General features: G+C 53.8%; 4 protein-coding genes across 4 annotated transcripts; all 4 read left to right on the plus strand.

Annotated features, from left to right (window-relative positions):
* Positions 1–10,345: 10,345 nt before the first annotated feature.
* On the plus strand, positions 10,346–11,998 carry LRP88_09889 (DUF1996 domain-containing protein; the record flags this gene model as incomplete). The annotated part of the gene is made up of 2 exons (XM_083246364.1): positions 10,346–10,689; positions 10,771–11,998. The coding sequence occupies 2 exons, from the start codon at positions 10,346–10,348 to the stop codon at positions 11,996–11,998; spliced, it is 1,572 nt and encodes a 523-aa protein (XP_083097477.1).
* Positions 11,999–12,726: 728 nt separating this feature from the next.
* On the plus strand, positions 12,727–14,589 carry LRP88_09890 (rRNA (cytosine-C5-)-methyltransferase RCM1; the record flags this gene model as incomplete). The annotated part of the gene is made up of 2 exons (XM_083246365.1): positions 12,727–12,927; positions 12,988–14,589. The coding sequence occupies 2 exons, from the start codon at positions 12,727–12,729 to the stop codon at positions 14,587–14,589; spliced, it is 1,803 nt and encodes a 600-aa protein (XP_083097478.1).
* A 1,355-nt stretch (positions 14,590–15,944) lies between these two features.
* LRP88_09891 (major facilitator superfamily domain-containing protein) lies at positions 15,945–17,833 on the plus strand (the record flags this gene model as incomplete). The annotated part of the gene is made up of 4 exons (XM_083246366.1): positions 15,945–16,597; positions 16,649–16,674; positions 16,728–17,408; positions 17,463–17,833. 4 exons carry the CDS (start codon positions 15,945–15,947, stop codon positions 17,831–17,833), a joined length of 1,731 nt encoding a protein of 576 aa, XP_083097479.1.
* A 1,769-nt stretch (positions 17,834–19,602) lies between these two features.
* On the plus strand, positions 19,603–21,514 carry LRP88_09892 (major facilitator superfamily domain-containing protein; the record flags this gene model as incomplete). The annotated part of the gene is made up of 3 exons (XM_083246367.1): positions 19,603–19,905; positions 19,961–20,525; positions 20,577–21,514. The coding sequence occupies 3 exons, from the start codon at positions 19,603–19,605 to the stop codon at positions 21,512–21,514; spliced, it is 1,806 nt and encodes a 601-aa protein (XP_083097480.1).
* Between the last annotated feature and the right edge of the window lie 290 nt (positions 21,515–21,804).

Consider the following 21,804-nt stretch of genomic DNA (forward strand, 5'->3'; position numbering starts at 1 on the left):
TATATACTCGTTGAACTTTTCTGGCGTTTGGAAGGGTACAGGGCAAGCAGTCCCGGGACATACACGACAAGGGGGGGATAAACTGGCTGCGTGGTCACTGACATTATTTTGCGGGTTTCAAGTATCTTTTTCAGAATGATGATAGCTCTGGCATGCTCGGTATACCCACGACTTTTCTCTGTTTTCATCATGTCTGGTTTGGGGAAACGGCACAGGCATGACCTTGCTCTATCGACAAGCAACCGATATGTCTTACTATAGATATCAAGAGCGCTATTTTACACACGCGCGCAACTCGAATTCAGCTAATTCATGAGAATCAAAAGAGCGGTTCATTCTCAAATCGTCCAACGCTTTCTTGCACGCGGGTTTAGGGGAAGTCGGTGGTTGCGTCAGTGCGAAGGGCTCTCTGGGGGATGCATCATGACAACGACCTGCATCCCACCACAGAACCGGTAAAACATGTCTCCCAGAACAAGTGCTATTCTATGGCCTCGCTGGTGGAGACATATCGATCGACGCCGTTCATCACAGGGGAACACCTGCGGGCTGCTTGAGGAGTAGCTTTGTGGATACTTATGCACGTATACGGTCCGAGACCTGGCGTTGCTCTCCTGTCCCAGCCAGGGGAAGCTCTCCGGCTATCAGAATATGGTTGATGGGCTAGATCTGCACCTAGGGCGACCCAGTGGCGAGTCTTGACAGCCGAGTACATGAAATAAGGTGTTGAGGTCACGTCGAGGGACATGATCATGGCCTCTCCCTTGCAGGTCCATGGCTAGATATGGACTCCATGTTTAACCACAATAAGCATGTTCTTGCGCGGAACGCGTGGAAGTATTGAGACACGATCGGTGTCGAGGACTTGCGTTTCCGATTTAAGTCTCCTTCATCGATTTAAAATGAAGTCTTCGATGGAAGTTTACGATGAAGAAAGTCTGTCTAATACCCGGCATCGAGACAAAGAGCGCATTTCAGTTGCAAAGCTATAACGGGATGGTCAACATGGTGACAGATACCCCGAGTCTTGCGTTGCGAGGAGCGCCTCAACGCCTTAGCTCACCCCATGAGGTATGAATTGTGTACCATATTCCGTACCTCAGCGATATGGATGCCTGATGACGGGTCATAACCTGGGCAGGGATATCTATGCCGCTGGTGCGACACATTCACTCCCTATTCTGAGCTCTCAGATCTCTATTCGGGAAGCCGAATCCATGATTCTGGGCTCGCCAATAGCAATCAAATGCAGGCTGTCAAATTGCGACGTCTGCAGAAGTGATCAGCCTCCTTACGCATTGATCGCGATGACATAGGGCTAGCCCGGAGTGGCATGCCCACATGTCTCAGAGCTAGAGGCGTCACCAGCGGACAGGCCAAGGGTCGCCCTCATTGGTTTGGGATCTCACGGGAAAATGTCGATTCGACGGCACGAAGCGGCCAGGCGACCATTGGGACAACACGAATGAGGGAAGAGGGAGGGTCCCGCAGAATGCGAGAGAAGATGGTGCCCTTACCCGTTTCGTGGGCCTTAGCAGGAACTCTCTTCGAAGCGTGCTGCCATAACGCGGCTCGACATGATTTGGCTACGTTCGCATTCCAGTTCCAGTCAACGACGCTGTGATGCCCGGGTCTCCGTGTGTGGTTTAGGATCCATATTGGGGTGGAACAACAGAGAGTAGCCAGCCAGCTCACCCCTGTCGACGGCTTTGGGCTAACATTGTCGTTGAGGACAATGGATGTGCGACTGACGAGACTAGTTATCTCACTATGGTGAGCGATCCCGTGCTAGTGGCTTGGGGAGCATGATGGGAACGACTCAATATGACAGATCATGACGACTAAATCGGACCAAGGGGGTGTTGATGCGCCAATGCTCAATTGGAAGTAGGGTGCGATGACGAAGACGAGATGGAACACAAGGAGCATGTGAGCACAAGACGACGTAATGTCTCGTCGAAAAGTTCAACGTCTTTTCCCGTGAGCAAGAGCATGAGGGCACAATACTGTATCCAGGTGGCCGGCATCCTTGCACACCACCCTGCGGTGATCGTCGCTTTTAGCATCACATCATGACGGGCTTCGCCTTATCTCCTTGCTTGCGCGAAGACTACCATCGCGTATTCGCCCCACTGCTAGGGCACTATCTAAGAGCCATAGGAATTTGGCGGGAGACTGTTATTGTCATATTACAGCCAGAGTAGGCGAAGTGATCTACTAACCGTAATTGGTTTGGATCCTTGCAGAGTACGCGTTGGTAGTCTTCGCGCAAGCAAGGAGATGGCAACGAGAGCTATGACCATATGCGTACAGTCGGTTTCCCGATGCATGCAAAACGGGTCGTCCCAGGGCCACCCCGCACGGGTGCAACCACGCGACGAACCGGGTTTTGCGCGGACCGCTGCCATCGATTTACTAGTCAAGTTTGACTGTTGGTTGCTTTCCACCGTGCCTGGAGCGAGCGAATGGAGGGCCCATCGCTAACGAGAGTTAAAGCACTACTGACGTCGACGGGAGGTTAGCTCCGATGCCCATGTTATTGTTTGTTTCAAACCGTCGTCGACCTACCTACCTACTTTGACCCTCACTGTCAAGAGTTGAAAATGAACGGATACTCGGAAACAAGCCCGGCTTTCCCATGGCTGAGAGAACAGACAAGATGGATGGAGCTAGGTGAGAATCCGCCAACCAGAACTCAGATCGAGATTGCTCGAGTTGCTCGCTGTCTCGCATGGTTGAGACATTGAGCAACGGGTACCTGCCCGTGCCTTGTCGACATTGCAATCCGGGTGGAGGGGTCTTGATGTCTCAACGAATAGGCCATGGCCGCGATGACTGCATATATGCACATGCATTCTGCATTTTGCCTTCTGCATCCTGCAGTGTGAGCTGATGATGGTTGGCGTCGTGGGTTCAGGCGGATCAGCAAGGTGGGATTGCACCGAGCTGAGCATCGAGGCGCTGACAGCTGACACCCTGTACAGCAGCTGAAAGCAGCTGGGCATGATTCGAAGCCCTTCGAAGCCCTATGAAGCCCTACGGAAATAAAGTGTCGCGGTGACGAGGCTACCGCCCTTCGGCCAAGAGCTTGTTGCGGGCATCTACGGCACGGACGCCATCAGTTCTGCAACATTCTGTGTAACCAACCTACCCCCAATTTCAGCAACCCGGACCATCCCTGCTCATCAATGTCTTGGCAAAGACCCCTTGCTCCAAGCCAATGGAGTCGCTTAGCTGGGCCAGCTAGCTGCCTTTCTTCCTCCGGATGGATATTATTGCCCATGCACCTACCCAGATGAGCGTGCAGCTAATCTCATTGATCTCCGAGATCTGCAGCTTGTCCCCGCAGCGAGCGACGAGCCCCGCCCTGTTGAGTGGGCGGCAACTTGTACGAAAATTCGCCATGAAAAGAAGAAAAACCCTTGGCCATTCCTCGCTCGATTGGATTCGGTGCGATGCCTTGACGGCATGTTCTTGGTGGCCCTCACCGGCCGATTCCGGAGGAGACGGGGGAAGAGAGGAGGAGAGAAAGAAGGGCCGTGGAATTATCACAGAGAGACGCCCAAAGACTTGGCCCCAAAACATTCCAGACTGGCAGAGCAGCAAATGTTCTAGCGGCACACGAGGGTCACGGCAGACACGGACGGGTACTGGCGCGGCCACGACCACGGCTATGGGCACGTGTAAACCACAAGTTGACAGCGTGTTTTCCGAGCCGTCGATCATGCCAAGGTCTGGAGAAAGGTGTGAGACCTGTCTCTCACCCTCTGAGCACGGCGGCAATTTTGGCGTTGCGCCTCCATCTGCGCCCGCGTTGCGCCCCCGCGCCAGCGATACCCATCCCCAGGAGGCTCTATCCCTTTTGGTGCTCCTCATCGACCCTTAGCCCTACATGGGGCTCCTCACCGGTGAGTCCAACCACCCTGACGGCAGCGGTTTTAGCTGTCTTGTGTGATGTTGGTGGGACTAAAGAAGGTTGGTGCTCTTGACAGTAACTAGCCTAGCCCCTTTAAAGGGTATTCCGAAACCAGCAACTGTCACCTCTCTCTCACTTCCTGTCTTTGTCCCTGTCTTTCCCAGGTTCCATTCATCTTCACTTGAAGGGGGGTGTCGGAATGGACAGCGCCACTTGGCATGTGACAAGTCGGATTGGAGAACGGCAAAGTGCACTGCGACTATTGAAGCCACTCCTCGGCTCGTGACGTGAAAATGTCCAAGTATTTCCCAATTCGCCAGTGACGGCAAGATTCGACTACGGATCGGGGGGCAAAGAGCAAAGCTAGTTGATCTTGTTACCAGGTGGAGGAATCGCGTCTCTTGGTTGCCTCCGGGCTTGGCTCTCGGCCGAACATAACGATATCGATCAAAGGCCGCGCCCCGTATTCGCACCAACAGAAATGCTTTCAGCGAGAGGTTAGGCCGGTCTAATCTTGCCTAGACACGCATCCACTACCGGTGACGAAGGAGATGATGACACTCGACATCCCATGCCGCGGATGGTGAATCTAGAAAAAGAGAGGCCGAGATAAGGGTAGGCCATCGGCTTTCCGGGAAGAGTACCCGCTGGTTTCAATAGTAGGTCTCTCGAGATGAGCCAATGGGTCATCAGAGGGTCCGGCACGGTGTCAAGTGGGCTTGAAGCTATCAGTTTTTAGGAGTCAGGATGCATGCAACATGATACCCGGGCGTTCATGCATGGTTGATCCATGCAGACGTGGAACTCTTTTCTGGAGACTCAGGCTATTTCTCATGATGTAATCGCCTACTTGATTGCTTTCTATCCCGTCTCTTGTTGAGGTGTTGGGTGAGCAGGTAGTGGAGGTGAGGCGATGTGAGGCGGGACGAGGCGAACCAAGTGTCTCAATTCGACTGGACCAGCAGATGACATGGATGACATGGCGCCTTCTCTCCAGAACGCCCTTTACAGAAGACCGTTACATTCAGTTGGGATTCTCGGCCTCTGCAAGAATTATGGGAGCCATGGTGGCGTGTCGTACTGCAGAGAGGGAACTCGGGAATTTCATATCCAACAGACGCCCCGCAGGAGCCTGATGGTCAAGAGAAGATACTTTTGGGAGTTACGACAGAGCGATTCTGAAATTCTCAGTGGCGTGGCCGCGTCTACGGATCCAAGGGTGTTTGCTAGGAAGACTGGGAGCCTTGACCATAACTGCTACCGGCCATGTTGGTCCAAAATGTGGTTGAGTTCCATGTTTTGGTGGCTCGTGACAGGACAGCCCCTGAGGGGGGTCGGCAGGGCACGCCGCATGGCAGCATGATTGCAGATGAAAGCACTTGCAGCACGAAAACGGAATTATAGTCACGTTCCCGGAGATATAAAAGTTACTTCTGACGTGTAGTCGCCCATACTTGAGCCCTCGAGTGTCGTTGCAGCCATGACCAGGCTCCCTGCCAACCATGGGCAGCAATGGCACCTTCACAGCCCTGGTGTTGATATTCATTCCTGAGGATTGACGGTGTATGACTCCGGTTTCCCAGATGCAGCCCTTCTCATCTCGCAATAATGGCTTAGTAGCTTTCACAGTTTGGGAGCGGTGTCGCCTGGACCGTAGTATTGGATAGATGCAACCAAAGGACGCATCGTAGACGGACGATCAAGTACGAGTCACTACGACATAGTATGAAAATACTAGAAGCAATAAATCAAATGTTCAGAAGCATTCTGGTTCCCGAATGTGTTGATTCGATGGTTTCGCCCTTGAGATTGGGCGGTATCTAGATATGTACCCCGTGGAAGGGTAGGACTCCATGTCGTGGCATTGTACCCAGTTTCGACGGTTAGTGATTAATCAAAGCGAGCCAACTTTCCTCAACTTGAATGCTCTCGCCCATGAAGACCCAAAGTGTAACATAGAACAACTATGTGGATCAGCCCGTCCTTTGGTCCCCTCCATCAAGGACGCTCGTTTTACCCCCCTCCGCTATCCCCATCACACTTGCCGAGCGTCGTATTCGAATATTTCTTCATGAAGCTTTAGATCAGTGACAGGGAGACAAGAGCCTTTGTGGCTATACTCCTTCCTAGATCAGTTCACCTGGTGCTGCCATGATGTGTTTGTCTTCTCAGAGACTTGCCAAGGTGCATAATCAACCATTTTTGAAAGGCGAGGAGTAGTACAATCGACATCTCCTTCCTTTATGAAATTACTGGGATGTTATTCTATTACCCTACAACATATAGAAAACTCGCTGTTTGTGGCTACGTACTTGTGGAAGCCCTTGTCAGATAGATTACGACCTTTATCAACAGTGAGCTGGCATAACAATCTGCCCCCATCTTCGGGAGCGTGGGACACATGACATGGCGGCTGAGAGGGATTTAATCCCGATATTCAATGCATGGTTATTAGAAGAACGGAATTCAGAGCATATGCGCAGGCCCTATGGATGAGAAGGGGTAGTTGTGAATGAAGACCTAAGTAGACAGCATGCCATGGATGGGGGAAAGATGATGGGCGAAAGGGACCGGTGATGCCTAATATGTCCAACTTGTTATGACGAAACATGATTATAGAAGAGCGCGGAAGATGCCAACAGAGCACCCGGGTATAAGGGTGTTGACGACGGCTTGCTACCCTAATGAGTAGTGTAGCTCCTGAGGAGAAGGAAGACAGAAATGATCAAGCGAGGCCACATGTTGAGCCTGGTGAGGACTCTATCAAGTTTAATAACAACCACAAGGTCAGAACCCTTGTCCCGGTGCTGCCAAGGTAAATCAAATGATACGTTGTCGCCTACCTGATGGCAGACAACTGGTCCGGTCCATGGCAACTCTCTTTGTCCACTACGCCTTTTCGGTCCTGATGCTCTCTCCCCTGTCAGCGAAATTACCGATCTCATCATCCATCTTTAGCGACGAAGCCTAGCACACGTGAAGAGCCGAGGTGCCGAGGGAGCTTGGGCTCAAGTCGTGGGAGGTGAGCGTTACAACAAACAAAGAGGGTGAAATGAAGTACAGCTTGACAGGGAGAAAGAGCGAACAGGATGGTAGAGAAAGATATCGACAAAGATATTCCCGCCCCGTTCGATGAAAGGTCGGCTACCTACAGGCAAAAACCTGACACAGACAATTCCCCATCGAGAGTGTGTAACGGTTGGCCTCGCACAAAGCTGCCTGTGCTGGCCGGCTCGAGTTGCCCCCCTACTCGACGGCCCTTCATGTCATTCATTAATCGATCCTCAAGATGGATTCCGACGCGAAGGATCGGGCCCAGGGTTTACAAGTTCATCACAGGGGAAGACGGGAGATGCGGCATGCCGAGGGCCACCGGATCGGGCAGCTGCTTCATCGAAGACCCTCGTCCCTCAGGGTCAGATCCCGAACCCCTGGCCTAATTGCGCCGGGTCTTGCAAAGAGGGGAACCGTAAGCAACTTAGTCTACCTTACGGGTGGCTACAGCCAGCCTGTCAAAAGATGTTGGTCGAGGATGAGCGACCTTGCCGCAAGAGGGTGCGATGGGGTCGAGGAAGATGTTGGACTCATCGAAGACGGATCTGGAAAGCAAGCTGCCGTGGCTGACAGCGGTGTGTGACGTGGACATACGAGAGGCAATGGATTCGAGTCGCTGTCTCCTTATTCTGGGGCAAACTACCCTTGGTTGAGAAGGGCTGGTAGGGCTATGTTGGTCGACCAGGCAGTGGAATCACATATTGGTAAGCATTTCGAACTCGCAAGCCACTCGTCGCTGGTCTCGACCATGGAACTAGACCAAGAATGACGATATAGCAGCCCATGTAAGGGAAGCTAGAGTCGATGGTAATAGCAATCACCAAATGCTATAGCCTCATCGGAGGGATCTGGCTTGATCCGATCTTGAAGGCAACGTGACAATCGACACTCATCGCATGAAGAGTGTGGAAATGAGAGCCAGGTGTCATACCCACATCAACAATGGACTAGAACCAAACTAGAAGCTTCGCTCTCTGGAAATAGGGATGAAGAATAAGGGGGGCAGCGAGTGGCCGGACCGGGCGGTTGGGTCTTGGGTTGGCAAGGCAGATCCAACCTTACGCATCCCGAATTCTCGGTGCTGCAAGGTAAAGCTCGGGGGGATTAGAAGGGACGAAAAGCTAAGCGAGGGCGAAGCGAGGGCGAAGCGAAACAATACAGGGCCTGGATGGCCTCGGCCAAGTCGGGGTCGGATGAACATGAGGCCTCGATTTGCTGTCGTCGTGGTGATGCTCCATGATGAATACCAGGATCATTTCAGCTCGGGTCTTTCTTTTCTGGAGGATTGACGTGGTGGGGCCGGGCAATCAAGAGGAAGCACCCTAGCGCGTTTCAGGCCTTTTCAGTGGGTCCCTGGACGTTGGCAACGTTGCTGGAGGCGCCCTGTAGGAGAAGCCAAAAGCCACTGAAGCTTTTAGCGAGCTCGAGGCGCTGTCGATTGGCGCTGAGATGCTGCTAGTGCATGTGCTGCCCCTGGCTAAATCGTTGGCCGCCGTGAGCTTATCGCCATGGATGACGAACCATCAGAAACGGTTTTGTGAGTCTCCATGAAAGGGGAAGAGTTTTTGTCTCAATGACAAGAAGTGTTTTGTTTGCTTTTCAAAGAAATATTTACAGCCCAGCTGAAAGGAAGGTTGTCGGCCTTGAAACACCCGCTCCGTTTCGCGACATGCATCTACACATCCCTGCCGTAGGTCATATCACTTCACTCCAACTTTTCTCTCGGGGGTCGGGAATAATGGCCGTTGAAGCGCTGTGAATTAGACCCCTGCTTGTTCCAGGTCGCTGATCTGCAGGCACTTCCATAGCGACCCTGTAATCTCCATGATCTGCTGCGTCAGAGGCTGGCGGCCCGATCCTGGCCTCTCCATTGAAAGAACTGAAGGTTTGTTCTCCTTGTCGTGGGACGACGAACTGCAGTCGTGCAGTGCAACGGGTCCTCTATTGCTCAATCACATTGCTTGTGCCATGAGCAAACACTCATATCCTTGAATGGGACAGAGAGACGTTGTCGAGATAAGGCAACCATCCCATCCTGCAGCAGCCACCTTCAACCGTAGCCGGGCTCTTTGACGGTTACACGGAGCGCCAGCGCATCACCGCCATGCGTGCTTGCTTCCACGATCCCCATCCGCCACCGCAAATGCATAGACGCTTGTAGGCCTTGGCTTTGGTGGCCTCAAGCCCCCCCTTGTTAGGCCATCCATCGTCGGGGCGGCGCCAACGGTCCCCGGAGGAGGAGGGGTTTGTTAGCTCAGATGCAGGTACAGCAATTGAAGGATCGGATGGATGCCAAGAAGCAGCCGGCCTTGGGTCGTTTCACTGGTCCTCGCCGTGGTGACCCCATGGATCCAAAGAGACTAGAGCAGAGCGCCTTTTTGACAGCCCAGCCTGGTCAGCTGGCACACAACTGGATGGATGCGCTGCACCCGGCACTGGCACTGCGCACAAGAAGTCGGATGTGGCGTGAGGGCATCTAGCCAATCCTCTTTCATTATCTTGCTACACTAGGAAGCCCCGAAGAGGCCGTGGCGGCTCTTGCGACCCCTGAATTGGATCCTATGGGCCCAGCCCAAGGGTAGGGTCCATCGCTGGGGCCCATGCAACTCCATCTAATCCATCGCTCGCTTCGATAATCGAGGCAGAAACCAAGAAGAGATGCTCGCAAACTGGCCAGGGCCGGGCCTGAACTCAGCAGCCTTATGCCGTAGCACGCACTCAAACGCCTAGCAGGGTCTTGTCCCCTCTCCAAACGGTCTGCTTACCTTGAGTTACCCTACTCGATGGTGGATTGCCAAGGTCTCCCCCGTTCACACAAGACCCTCACCTCACCCTCCTTCGTCCAACCTACTTCTCCTCTTTATCCTTCCACACGCTCATTTTTCTTCTTCTTCCTTTCCTCTCTTCACCTTCGTACACCGCAAAAGCAGCTGCTGGGCACGTCCGCTCCCTTTCTTCTTTCACTTCCCTCGTTCGTTTCCTAAAACAGGCTCTCCACGCGATATCCTGTTTGTTCCCCTCTTTTCGGCTCCTCCTCGTCAACCTCTTCCCACCGTCCGCTCTCTGATTCAGTGGCCGGCCTTTTGGTTGCGACACATTCATTCTTCCAATCCCACAGGTGTTCCGGTATCACCTGCGCCGTTTCTTCTCCCCCGCCTTTTGCCCCGTCTTCAACTTCTACTCCCTGCTTCTTCTCCCCGAGAGGTTCGCAGCAGGTTTCATTGTTGGTGCCCAGAGTCCCAGAGACACTGACTCCAAGATCAACACTTTTTACACTCTTTTCTGCCTGGATCCCGATCAAGGTCTCGCCAGGACCCGCCGTTTGAAACACACAAAACTGTCCGAGATACGAGATTCATCAACCACCAAGTCATCATGAAGTACACTCTCGCCGCCGTCGCCGCCCTCGCTGGTGTTGCCTCTGCCGCCCACGAGGATGGCACCTTTGCCGTCCTGCGCTTCACCAACAAGCAACTCACCAAGGGTCGCATGGATCCCATTCTGTTCCCCGGTCAAACTTCCACCCACGTCCACACCATCATGGGCGGCAGCGCCTTCGGCAGGAGCTCAACCGGAAAGGACCTTGCTGGTTCCAAGTGTAGCAATGCTCTTGTCAAGGGTGACAACAGTAACTACTGGTTCCCTTCGCTCTACTTCCGCGACCCCAAGACCGAAAAGTTCGAGTCGGTTGAGTTTGACTACTTCAACGCCTACTACTTGTAAGAATCCTACCCTGACCAACCAGAGCCTTTCAGCCACGCTCCTCGACGATACAGCGCAAGCTCTAACAGCAGTTTCAGCTTCGAAAAGACTCATGACGACATCAAGCCTTTCCCCGTCGGTCTTCAGATAGTTGCGGGTAATAGTATGACCCGCACTATGCCCAAGACCGGCGCCAAGGCCAACCTTGACCCTTCTAAGGGACCTGTCAACGCCGCCAGAATCACCTGCCCTCGCCTTGACAACATTTTCGTACCTCCCTCCTGGGACCCCAACTCCGATGGCACCACGGCTGGTGTTGGAGACCCTAACAACCTGGGTGAGGGTGTGGGTTTCCCTGACAGGACTTGCGATGGCAAGTACTCGCCTATGCGAGCTGACGTTCACTTCCCGTCCTGCTACAACCCCGATGCCCGTCTCACCGACTTCAAGAACAACATGGCCTACCCCGAGGACAACGACGGATATCTGGACTGCCCCAAGGGCTGGATTCACGTGCCTCACCTCTTTTATGAGTCTTACTGGCACACCGAGAAGTTCGCCGGCCGCTGGGAGGAGGGCAAGGGCGAGCAGCCTTTTGTCTTCTCCAACGGTGATGTCACTGGCTACAGCAACCACGCCGATTTCATGGCTGGCTGGGACGAGGATCTTCTGCAGCACATCATTGATACTTGCAACACTGGTACCAATGGTATGGACAACTGCCCCGGCCTCACCTACGGCCTGAACAAGGGCGACTGCACCATCGAGTCCGAGGTTGATGAGGAGGTTGACGGTACCCTGAGCAAGCTGCCCGGAAACAACCCTCTTAGTGGATGGGCGTACGGTGACAGCGCCAGCCAGGGATCTCCCTCAACCGGTGATGATGACAACAGCTCTTCCAAGGCCCCCGTCGCCTCTGCTACCAAGCCTGCTTCAGATGACAAGACGACCGCTCCCGAGGTTCCTAGCGCTACTGGTGCCGATTCGTCCGCCACCGTTGCCGCCGCCGATGAGGAGTCCACCTACGCCCCCAAGCAGCCGACCGAGGTTCCCGAGACTGTTCCCACTTCTCAGGCTGTCGTTGAGTCTGAAGCTCCCACCGCTCCTACCGACGCCCCCAAGCCCACCAACGTGTTTGGAAAGCCTGGTAAGGGCAAGAAGTGCAGGCCCAGGATTCACACCGTCTGGAACACCGTCACCGTCACCCAGACTTCCAGCGCCCCTGAGCAGACAGCACCTGTCTACAAAAGGGATCACATGCGACGACATGCCCACAACCACGGCAGCGGCCGCAACCATCTCCGCCGCCGCAGCCACCGTCACTAAGTTGATTCATTTATGGGCTTTCACCAGTTAGGATGGCCTGAGCAGTTCTTGTGTTGTTGTTTTTTATGACATTTCAAATAAAGAAAGGGTGCATCTGCGGAGCATCTTTGCATATGGGGTCCGGCGAACATGGGCTGGACTGATATAAGATCGGCGATCTCTAGAAAGAGACATCTTGATCAAACACGCATCGTGGATCTGGGAAAAGAAAGAGAGAGTTGGATGTTTCGCTTCTTGACATGTACATTTTGAAGGACATAGTTTCGCTTCTCAAGGGCCGTATGCGTGCGTACGTACCCTTAGCCCGATATGAATCCAGGGCACCCGAACATGATGATGACCAGAAGTTGTTGATGGTGAAACTACGTGATGTAACCGTTGTGCTGTCTGATGTTTGCTGGCAGGTGTGGTGTGCTCCCAGTTGATTGTGTTTTAAGCAAGTGGAAGCGGAGTGTGACCATGTCACTGAGATACCTTCCTTACCTGTGTAATCAGCCTTTATATCCATTGAACAACGTCGAGCACATTCTAAACCCAGTCTGTGTGTGTCCTTGAACGGTCATGTTTGAGTCGTAGGGTAGGTATCACGGCACTTACACGGGCTTGAGGTCACCGGGTGAATCTCGGCAAAACTCTAATTATCCAACCGCCTCTTTCTCAAAGCCCAGCTTCATTTTTCTTCAGTAGTCCTCACCAGCGACCTCAACCATCTCTGCATCGCCTCAAAAATGTCTCTCTACCATGAGGCGGCAGAGGTTCTATCGGGATCATCTTCACAGGGCGGGAGTCTCAAGTCCCGGGTCTTCAAGAAGAAGAATCTGAAATCTTCACCCAATCAGGTTTACGCGCTCGTCCTCGAGAGCTGCAAATGGAGCCCGGTGCTGAAGGAGGTGATTGAGAAGTCTGAGCTTCTCAAGCATGAACGCAAGGTAAGATACAAACACGTCCATTCATATGAAGACCGAATTTTTGGCTAACCTTTGGCACAGCTCACTCCTATTCTGTCATTACTTCTCGTACATGACCTCTTATTGGCCAAGAGGGGGATCGCTCTCCCACAAAGTCACGGGCTCCGCGCATCCATTGAACGGCACAAGGCGAGGCTCAACTCAGAATTCAAGCTGGCTCGGCTCCGAAGGAAGATGCCGACGCTTGAGGCCCTGAAGGAGCAGATCGAAAGACAGTCAGCTGGCGAGGAAGCGAACTACCCGAGGTGGGTTCGCGTCAACGCGGTGAAGAGTACCCTGGAAGACCAGCTGGAAACGACCTTTTCGACTTACGCCAGAGCCACCTCGATCCAGGAAGTTGTCACAAAGTCCGGAAAATTCCTCTACATCGACCCGCACGTGCCAAATCTCCTGGCCATCACCCCTGGAATCGACCTGACAAAGTCGGAGGCCTATGCATCAGGCAAGATAATCCTGCAAGACAAGGCGTCGTGCTTCCCGGCTTATTTGCTGGACCCCCAGTCAGAAGATGGGGATTTGATTGATGCGTGCTCGGCGCCTGGAAATAAGACTACGCACCTGGCGGCTATCCTCAAGGAACACCGACCCGAGTTTGATGCACCAGAGCAGACGATTTATGCATTCGAAAAAGACCCCAGGCGGGCACAGACGCTCGAGAAGATGGTCAAGACTGCGGGTTCCAGGCCCATGACACAGATCGGATTTGGACAGGACTTTTTGCAGGTGAACCCCGAATCTGACAAATATAAGTCCGTCGGGGCTTTGCTCCTGGACCCGAGTTGTTCAGGGAGTGGCATTGTCGGGCGAGATTCAATGCCGGAACTCCATCTACCAGACAGCCCTGCAAACACGGGGAAAGGGGCGGCTGCCAAGCCAAACAATCGCAAGAGGAAGCATGACCAGGTTGAGCAGCCCGAGAAGGTCATCGTCGACGACGACGGGAACGAGACCGTTCTGGCGTCGGAAAAGGATCTGGAAGCACGGCTGGATGCTCTGTCAGGGTTCCAGCTGACCCTTCTTCAACACGCGTTTCGATTTCCTTCGGCGAGGAAGATTACCTACTCGACATGCTCTGTCCATATGCAAGAGAACGAACGTGTCGTCATGAGGGCTCTCGAATCTAAGATTGCCAAGGAGAGGAACTGGCGCATCTTACGACGGACCGACCAGGTCTCGGGTATGCGAGAGTGGCCCGTCCGGGGCCTACCCTCGGCATGTGGGGACCAGACGGACGTGGCAGAGGCCTGCATCCGCTCCTACAAGGACGACGGACAGGGTGTCATGGGTTTCTTTGTGGCTGCATTTGTAAGGGTTGGTGCCCAAGAGGGCGCCGAAGCTGCAGATGAGGACGGTCCCTACATGCGGGATGAGAACGGTACTATTATTCGAGATGTTCTGGGCATGCCCGTCTTGAAGTCGACTGGCGAGCCCGTCTCGTTGACTGCAAGAGATGAGGACGGGAGGAAAGAGGAGGAAGAGGAGGAAAGCGAAGATGAGGAAAGTGAAGACGCGAGCGACGATGACGACATCTCAGAGGGCCCCTCACATCTGGCACCAGGTTCGAGTCATCAAGATAACGTGGAGGACATGGAAGAGGAAGAATGGCAAGGCTTCGGCGACTAATCCGCTGTGCCAGCCAATGGCAAGGATAATATGCATCAGGGCTTCCCAAGTAAAGGGTTGTGAAGGGAAGTGATGTTACGAACGGCTGTAATGCGGCTCAAAGTTAGGGTTGAATCAACAACGGTGTGTGTGGGTGGGGATTCAAGGCAGAGTCATGTCGCCTGATCTTTGACAGCCGCGATAAAGGAGGACAATTCCAAGGCAATGATCGGCCGTCGGCCAGTTTTGACGCCCGAAATCCGTCACCGGTCCAACATTCTATTCTTTCTATCTTTCTGAGACAGCCGCTAGCACAAATCCACGAGGGAACGGGGTCAGGCAGGGAGATGGGGGGCAATGATATCGGCCGGCGGCTCCGTGCCCTGAACCGATAGCGAAAACGAAATGAGCCGAGGCAACTTTTTCCTTATCAGTCAGAGAATTGACGCGAGTGGGATCCAGGCTCATAAAAGACAAGGTTATCAACAAAGTTTGGTCTCTAGCGCGTGGAACAACGTGGGCGCGGATCATTCCTACTGGAGCATTACAGTAAAAGCCGCTTCGGATCCGAATCACGGACGAGACTCGAGTCGGCATTCGGAACTTGGCGTCGTGGCGTGCCCCTAAGCCAGCGGGTTCGCCGTCAAAAGCGCCCACTTTAATCCCGTCGGCGAGCTGAGATGAGATGAGATGGGCTAACTCTACGCGGCTGAGCCCACGAGGGAGTAGCATAATCGCCGTCGGACTTTCTGACCGGCGGGGGTCCCCTTCTTTCCAGGCTTCTAGTTGGTCCTTCACCTTCTATCGACTGGGAACCGCCGACAGGAACGGCATGTTTCCGAGGCACGCCGGGGCTCCTGGAACGGGACAGAAAAGACGCGAGATGAGGCAACATCCTGTAAACGATGTCGCAAGCCGGGATTGAGAGACATGCCAGGCGCCGGGCCCCCGATCTTACATGCGCCCATCTCTGTTTTACCCGAATAGTCTTCAACTCCGACCGCAGTGCCCACAAACGGACGACAGAAACGTCAGAGCCTCGCTCAAAAGTCGGCGACCAGGAGGGCCCGAGATCTATTCGCATCTTTGTTGGTCTAGAGACCCCCGTCAACCCAGACTGTTGGGCGTTCTGGTAGCATCTAGTGGATCTTGATTAACAATGCATCTGGGACCGACGGGCGAGATCCCCATGGCATATATATCTGCCTCCCGCCGTGCTGGGTCTCCGAGACGGATGAGATACTTGGACGCAATCCATATGTGCAGCTGAGCCTGATACCTTGGCTAGTTCATCCCAACCAAGGACCGCCGATCCGGATCCCATCTCGAACGACTGCAGTGCCTAGTATCACTTCCCACTGTGTCCTATCGCCGCCATGACCGCAACTACACAACCCGAGTCCAGGCCGGGATCGTCATCATCCTCGGTGACGGCCAACGAAGTCGACATCGAGAACCAGACAGTCCAGACCAAGGCCTCCCACTTTAGCCTCATCCTCGACCAGGTCGGCCTTGATGATGCCGTCCTCAACCACAAGTACGCCGGCGAGGGGACGATCGAGTCCCCCTATCTCGTCGAGTTCCTCCCCAACGACCCCCGAAACGCCATGAACTTTTCCCAGTCCAAGAAGTGGGCCATCACTATCCTGCAGGCCATCGCGACGCTCGCCGTCGCCTTTGTCAGTACCGCCTACTCAGGCGGCCTCACTGATATCCTGATGAACTTTCATGTGTCGACCGAGGTTGTCATTCTCGGAATCTCTATGTTCGTCCTGGGCTTCGCCATCGGTCCCCTTTTCTGGGCACCCCTGTCTGAGCTTTATGGTCGACAGATTCCTTTCTTCATCTCCTATATGGCCTTGACGGCGTTCAATGCTGGCGCTGCTGGAGCACCCACCATGGCTGCTTTGATCGTTCTTCGATTCTTTGCTGGTTCTTTCGGCTCCTCCCCTCTTACTAACGCTGGTGGTGTCATTGCCGACATGTTTGATGCCAGGCAGCGTGGTCTTGCCTCAGCGCTGTTTGCCATGTGAGTAGTCTCCTTGCGATGTTGTGGAAGTAAACTAACGGCTGTGAATAGGGCCCCTTTTCTTGGTCCTACTATTGGTACGTTTAGTTCCGATGTGGGATGAACAACGCAAACTAACATGAGACTTCAGGTCCTATTGCTGGTGGCTTCCTCGGCGAGCACGAGGGCTGGCGCTGGGTTGAGGGCATGATGGCCATTTTTACTGGTGTCGTCTGGATTGTCAACTCGCTTCTCATCCCCGAGACCTACGCCCCTTATCAACTCCGACGCCGCGCTGCCGCCCTTTCAAAGGCGACCGGCAAGGTCTACATTGCCAAGATGGATGCTGGCCGCCCCCACACGAGCGTCGCTACGCAGTTCAAAGTAGCTCTTTTGCGTCCCTGGATCCTGCTCTTCAAGGAGCCCATCGTCTTGCTCACCTCGATCTACATGGCTATCATCTACGGCACTCTGTACCTCTGCTTTGCTGCTTTCCCTATCGTTTTCCAGCAGGGTCGCGGATGGAGCCCTGGTAAGGGAGGCCTCGCCTTTATTGGTATCGCAGTGGGCATGGTGTTTGCCGTCACTGGTTCCATCATGGACCAGAAGCGATACATGCGTGTGGCTGCTGCGGCTGGCGGCCATGCGCCCCCCGAGGCCCGACTACCCCCTACGCTTGTTGGCTCGATCCTGATTCCGGTCGGTCTGTTTTGGTTTGCCTGGACCAACGGAAGCGACGTGCATTGGATCGTTTGCATCATGGGCTCAGCTGTCTTCTCTGCTGGCCTCGTGTTGGTGTTCCTCTCGCTAATGAACTATCTTATTGACTCTTGTGAGTTTCAGCTCCCAACTCGTCTCTACTCTGCAGCAGGCTAACCTGGTCTAGATGTTATCTTCGCGGCGTCGGTGTTGGCCGCAAACTCGGTTCTCCGATCACTCTTTGGTGCCGCATTCCCGCTCTTCACCACGTACATGTACGCCGACCTCGGTATCCACTGGGCCAGCTCGGTGCCGGCCTTCCTGGCCATCGCGTGTATCCCCTTCCCGTTCCTGTTCTACAAGTACGGCGAGACCATCCGGATGAAGTGCGAGTTTGCTGCCGAAGCGGCCAGCGTCCTCCAGCGGATGCGCAACAAGAACGAGGAGATCACGGAAGACCAAGCCGTGGCTGAAGCTGAAGAAGCCGAAAAGGAACGCCGGGCGAGCAATGCTCTCCGCCGGAGCATGTCAAGAACTCACACCAACGCGACTCGCTAAGTCGACAACCAACAATGGCAACAACATGTCGATAAAAACTTTTTCTTTCTTCAGCACAAGCCCCCCTCCTCCTTTAGAAACGAGACACGACTACCATTCATACCCGAGCGGTCATGCTCGCTAATATCCCCTTTCCTTTTTCTGTTTTTGTGCGTGTTTGTTTGTTCGGACCCGGAATCCGGGTGGATCTTGTCAGCCTCAGCGCGCCACTCTGCGGGAGCGATTATGGGGCCACATGGGATGGCGTTTACGGTTTGGGAAAAAGATCCGTGGATAGCTTCATAGACTGGCATAGATAGGGATAGAGGCTCTGACCGCCGTGCTGGAGTGGGTTGGAAGCATGTGCATGGCGCAAGCTGAGGAGCAGATAGTCTTAGAGATACAGACCAACGAAACAATCGGAACATTCTACCTTACCCGTTCAGCCCAGACCAGACCAAACCCAACCCAGAGATCGATGAAGGCGATGCCCAAACCGCCGGGATGGCCCTGTTGGTACTAACTAGGCTCTAGTGGCGCTATCACTACGTAGCTGGGCAGATAGTCTGACCAGCTAGTGGTTGAGCAAGACAACAACCAACAGCGCAGCGAGGTGCAGAATTCCGCACTTTGGTATGCCGACGGAACCGCTCAGCTCAGCTTGCGTAACCATTACGGGGTACGAGATTATTCATTGTTTTGAGGGAAATGAGTTGCTGACGACAGGTGCAAAAGGGTTAGGAAGAGATGATGAAACATGGATCAAGAGGTTTAGTCCGGCCTTTGGACGGATACACGTGCGGAAAGGAAGGAATGCTTCAATAATTCTTGGCATCAAGCCTTGGCTTGACCTCGACATCAACAATCCACTTCCCACAGCCTCCATCGCTTGTGGCTGGCGGATCGGGATCATACCAACCCAACCTGCACAAAACGGGGATCGGCCCTCGTTGGAAAACGGCCTCGCCGAGATGCAGAACCCAGTGGCTGAGATTACGGGAACAGCAAGGGTAGGGACCCGACAAATCTGACGCTGTAGGGCTGACTCCCTTGACCGTTGATCACGCTGGCGAGATTTTCCATCACTGACGGGCTTTATCAGGTATTCTGACCGAAGGGTAGATCACGTTGATCATCTATGGGCCCATTGCTTACCCTTTTATGTCATATTTTCGAACATCACCAAGCCTGCTTTGCGTCGTCCACGTAGTCTCACCTGCGTCAGAGATCCCATCACCATGGTTCCTAGCAACCCCTTCAAGGTTTCCTTGGTGGGCGGCCGCCACAGAAGTCTGAGGCTCAAGCACCCTGGTCCGGGACTCTGCATGCTTGGTACGGCGCTTGGAAATCGCTAGTTTCTGGGACAATGGAAGCTGGAGAAGTGAGAAAGCGGAGGCTTTGTTTTGACTAACTCACTTTGCTTGTGGATCTGTCGACGCCCCTTCAATTGAGGCAGGGCTGTACTATGCATGCCCGTTGTACTCTGGCTAGTCTCATCTCGACTACAAGGTTCGAGAGATGGTCTAGGACCTGCTGGTTCATCTTGCAGATCTAATTTGGGGGCCATGGGCCGCTCGAGGCTGGCTGAGCGAGGCCATCGACGTGCGTTGCGTTGGCTTCCTCTTTCTTTCTGGGTTTCCTCATCCTCTGATGCGATTCTTAAAAGATGGGCTTTCTGCTGTTCTCTTCGGTTGAGGATACCCAGAACAGTCTTCACTTCGCTTGTCTTTTCCCCTTGTGTCACCAGCACATTAGGACCGGCTTGACCTGTTTGTGTATCGAAAAAGACCATGAGTAACGAAGCCGAGAAACCTCAGCGGCCCGAGGCTCCTAGGCTGGACTCTCTGCCTGCCGTTAGCTCGCTGAACGTCCCGGGACATACACCTCAGAGCTCGCAGTCTTCCAGCCAAGGAGTTATCTGGGATCCTTCCTCCTCCTCATCCAATGCCCCCTCTGTCCAGCTCAAGGAGGTCGAGAACGTCAACATGCCTACAACATCTAGGGGATGGCGTTTCTACGGTGCCTTTGGCACTTTGTGTCTTGTCACTTTCATCATTGCCCTTGACTCGACCATTATCTGCGTTGCGTTGCCGGTAAGCATCGAGTCTGGACAAGTGATATCACCAGTTAACTTACTGACTTTGATAGACCATCGCAGAAGACATTGGAGCCTCAGCCATCGAGGCATTCTGGTGTGGTACTAGTTTCCTCCTCGCCTCGACAGTCATCCAGCCCCCCGTCGCCTCCCTATCCCACATCTTCGGCCGTCGACCAGCTCTTCTTGGCTCCCTGACCGTCTTTGCGGGCGGCAGCATCATGGCCGCCCTCGCAAAGAACATCGCCGTTCTTCTTGGTGGCCGTACCCTTCAGGGCCTAGGCTCTGGTGGTATCCTGGCTCTCACATATGTCATTGCAACAGATCTTGTCAGTCTCCGCGAGCGAGGCAAGTGGTTCGGTCTCATCTCGCTCAACTGGGCCATCGGCAGCATCCTGGGTCCTGTAGTGGGCGGTGCCCTCGTTGAAGTTTCGTGGCCTTGGCTGTTCTGGCTGAACCTGCCTTTCTGTGCCGTGGCTTATGTCGCTATCCCTGTGACGATGAAGATCAAGAGAAAGGAGGATGCAACCGTCAACACAAAGTTGAAGGAGTTTGACTGGATCGGAACTGTCATTTTTGTTGGAGCGCTGACGAGCTTCCTTATTCCCCTGAGCTGGGGTAAGTAATCTTGGTTTCTCTTATGTGGCTGTTACTGACTGAGTATTCTAGGTGGCATCATGTATGAATGGAGCAACCCCCGAACTATCGTCCCCCTCATCGTCGGCATCCTTGGCCTCATCGGATTTGGCTGCCACATCAAGTTCTCGACCAAGTACTCGACATGCGACCCCCTCCTTCGACCGAGCCTCTTCACATCTCTCACGTCACTCTCGGCTTACTTTGCTACCGTCATCCACGGAATCCTGGTCTGGTGCCTGCTGTACTATGTCCCCCTATACCACGAGGTCAGAGGGTCTTCGCCCATCGATGCCGGTGTTGCAGTTTTGCCCTTTACGGGCACTGTTGCCCCTGCTGCTGTCATCGTTGGACTTTTGATTGCCAAGACCGGTGCCTACCGACCGTTTATCTGGCTGGGATGGGCCCTCGTGCCTCTGGGCATGGGCCTGATGATGCTTCTCGAGAAGGATACTGAGACTTGGAAGTGGGTGCTCATCTACCTCACTGGAGGTCTCGGCCTGGGCATCCTCTACTCTGCACAGGCCTTTGCAGCCCAGGCTGGTGCCTCTAACGCGGATCTTCCCTTTGCTGCGAGTTTCTACGCCTTCTGCCGATCTCTTGGCCAGGGTATTGGCGTCGCTGTCGGCGGCGTGACATTTCAGAACGAGTTCCAGAAGCAGATCGAGAAGAGCGAGCAATTCGCACCCAAGGCTGCCGAGTGGGCCAAGGACGCCTCGGCTCTGGTACAAATCATCAAGAAGGCCCCCGACAGCATGAATCTGATGAAGGAGACCATCATCAACGGGTACATCAAGGGTCTGCGAACCGTCTGGTTGGTCCTGACTCTCCTGGCTTGCGTGGCCCTCGTGGTGTCGGTGCTCTGCGTCAAGGCCAAGAGCCTGGATCGAAAGTTTGAGACGGAGCATGAGCTTGATCAGGGTACTCAGAAGGGAGAAAAGGACAAGTCTGGTCCTGAGTCGGATGTCTAGATGGGAGAAAACGGGGCGTTGTTTTTGGTGTTTTTAATGATGGGCCATTCGTTTAATGATTGGGTTCTGGATGATAGAGTATTAGATGCGTCTGCAAAAGTATGATACCAACGAATATGAATGAACAATTAGACTTCTACTTGGTGTATGTTTGTTGTGATGATCCCTGATCCCTCTGGTTTACACGAGAGAGACTATCGTATCACGTCTAAATCTACTCTACACTGACGGCTTTGCCCATCTCAAGCAACATGGCAACTGCGAGATTGTCAACATTATTTTACTCTGAG

The sequence above is a fragment of the Fusarium phalaenopsidis genome, assembly GCF_050370095.1.
Source record: "Fusarium phalaenopsidis strain FUZ10S chromosome Unknown contig_32304, whole genome shotgun sequence".
NCBI classification, from domain to species: domain Eukaryota; kingdom Fungi; phylum Ascomycota; class Sordariomycetes; order Hypocreales; family Nectriaceae; genus Fusarium; species Fusarium phalaenopsidis.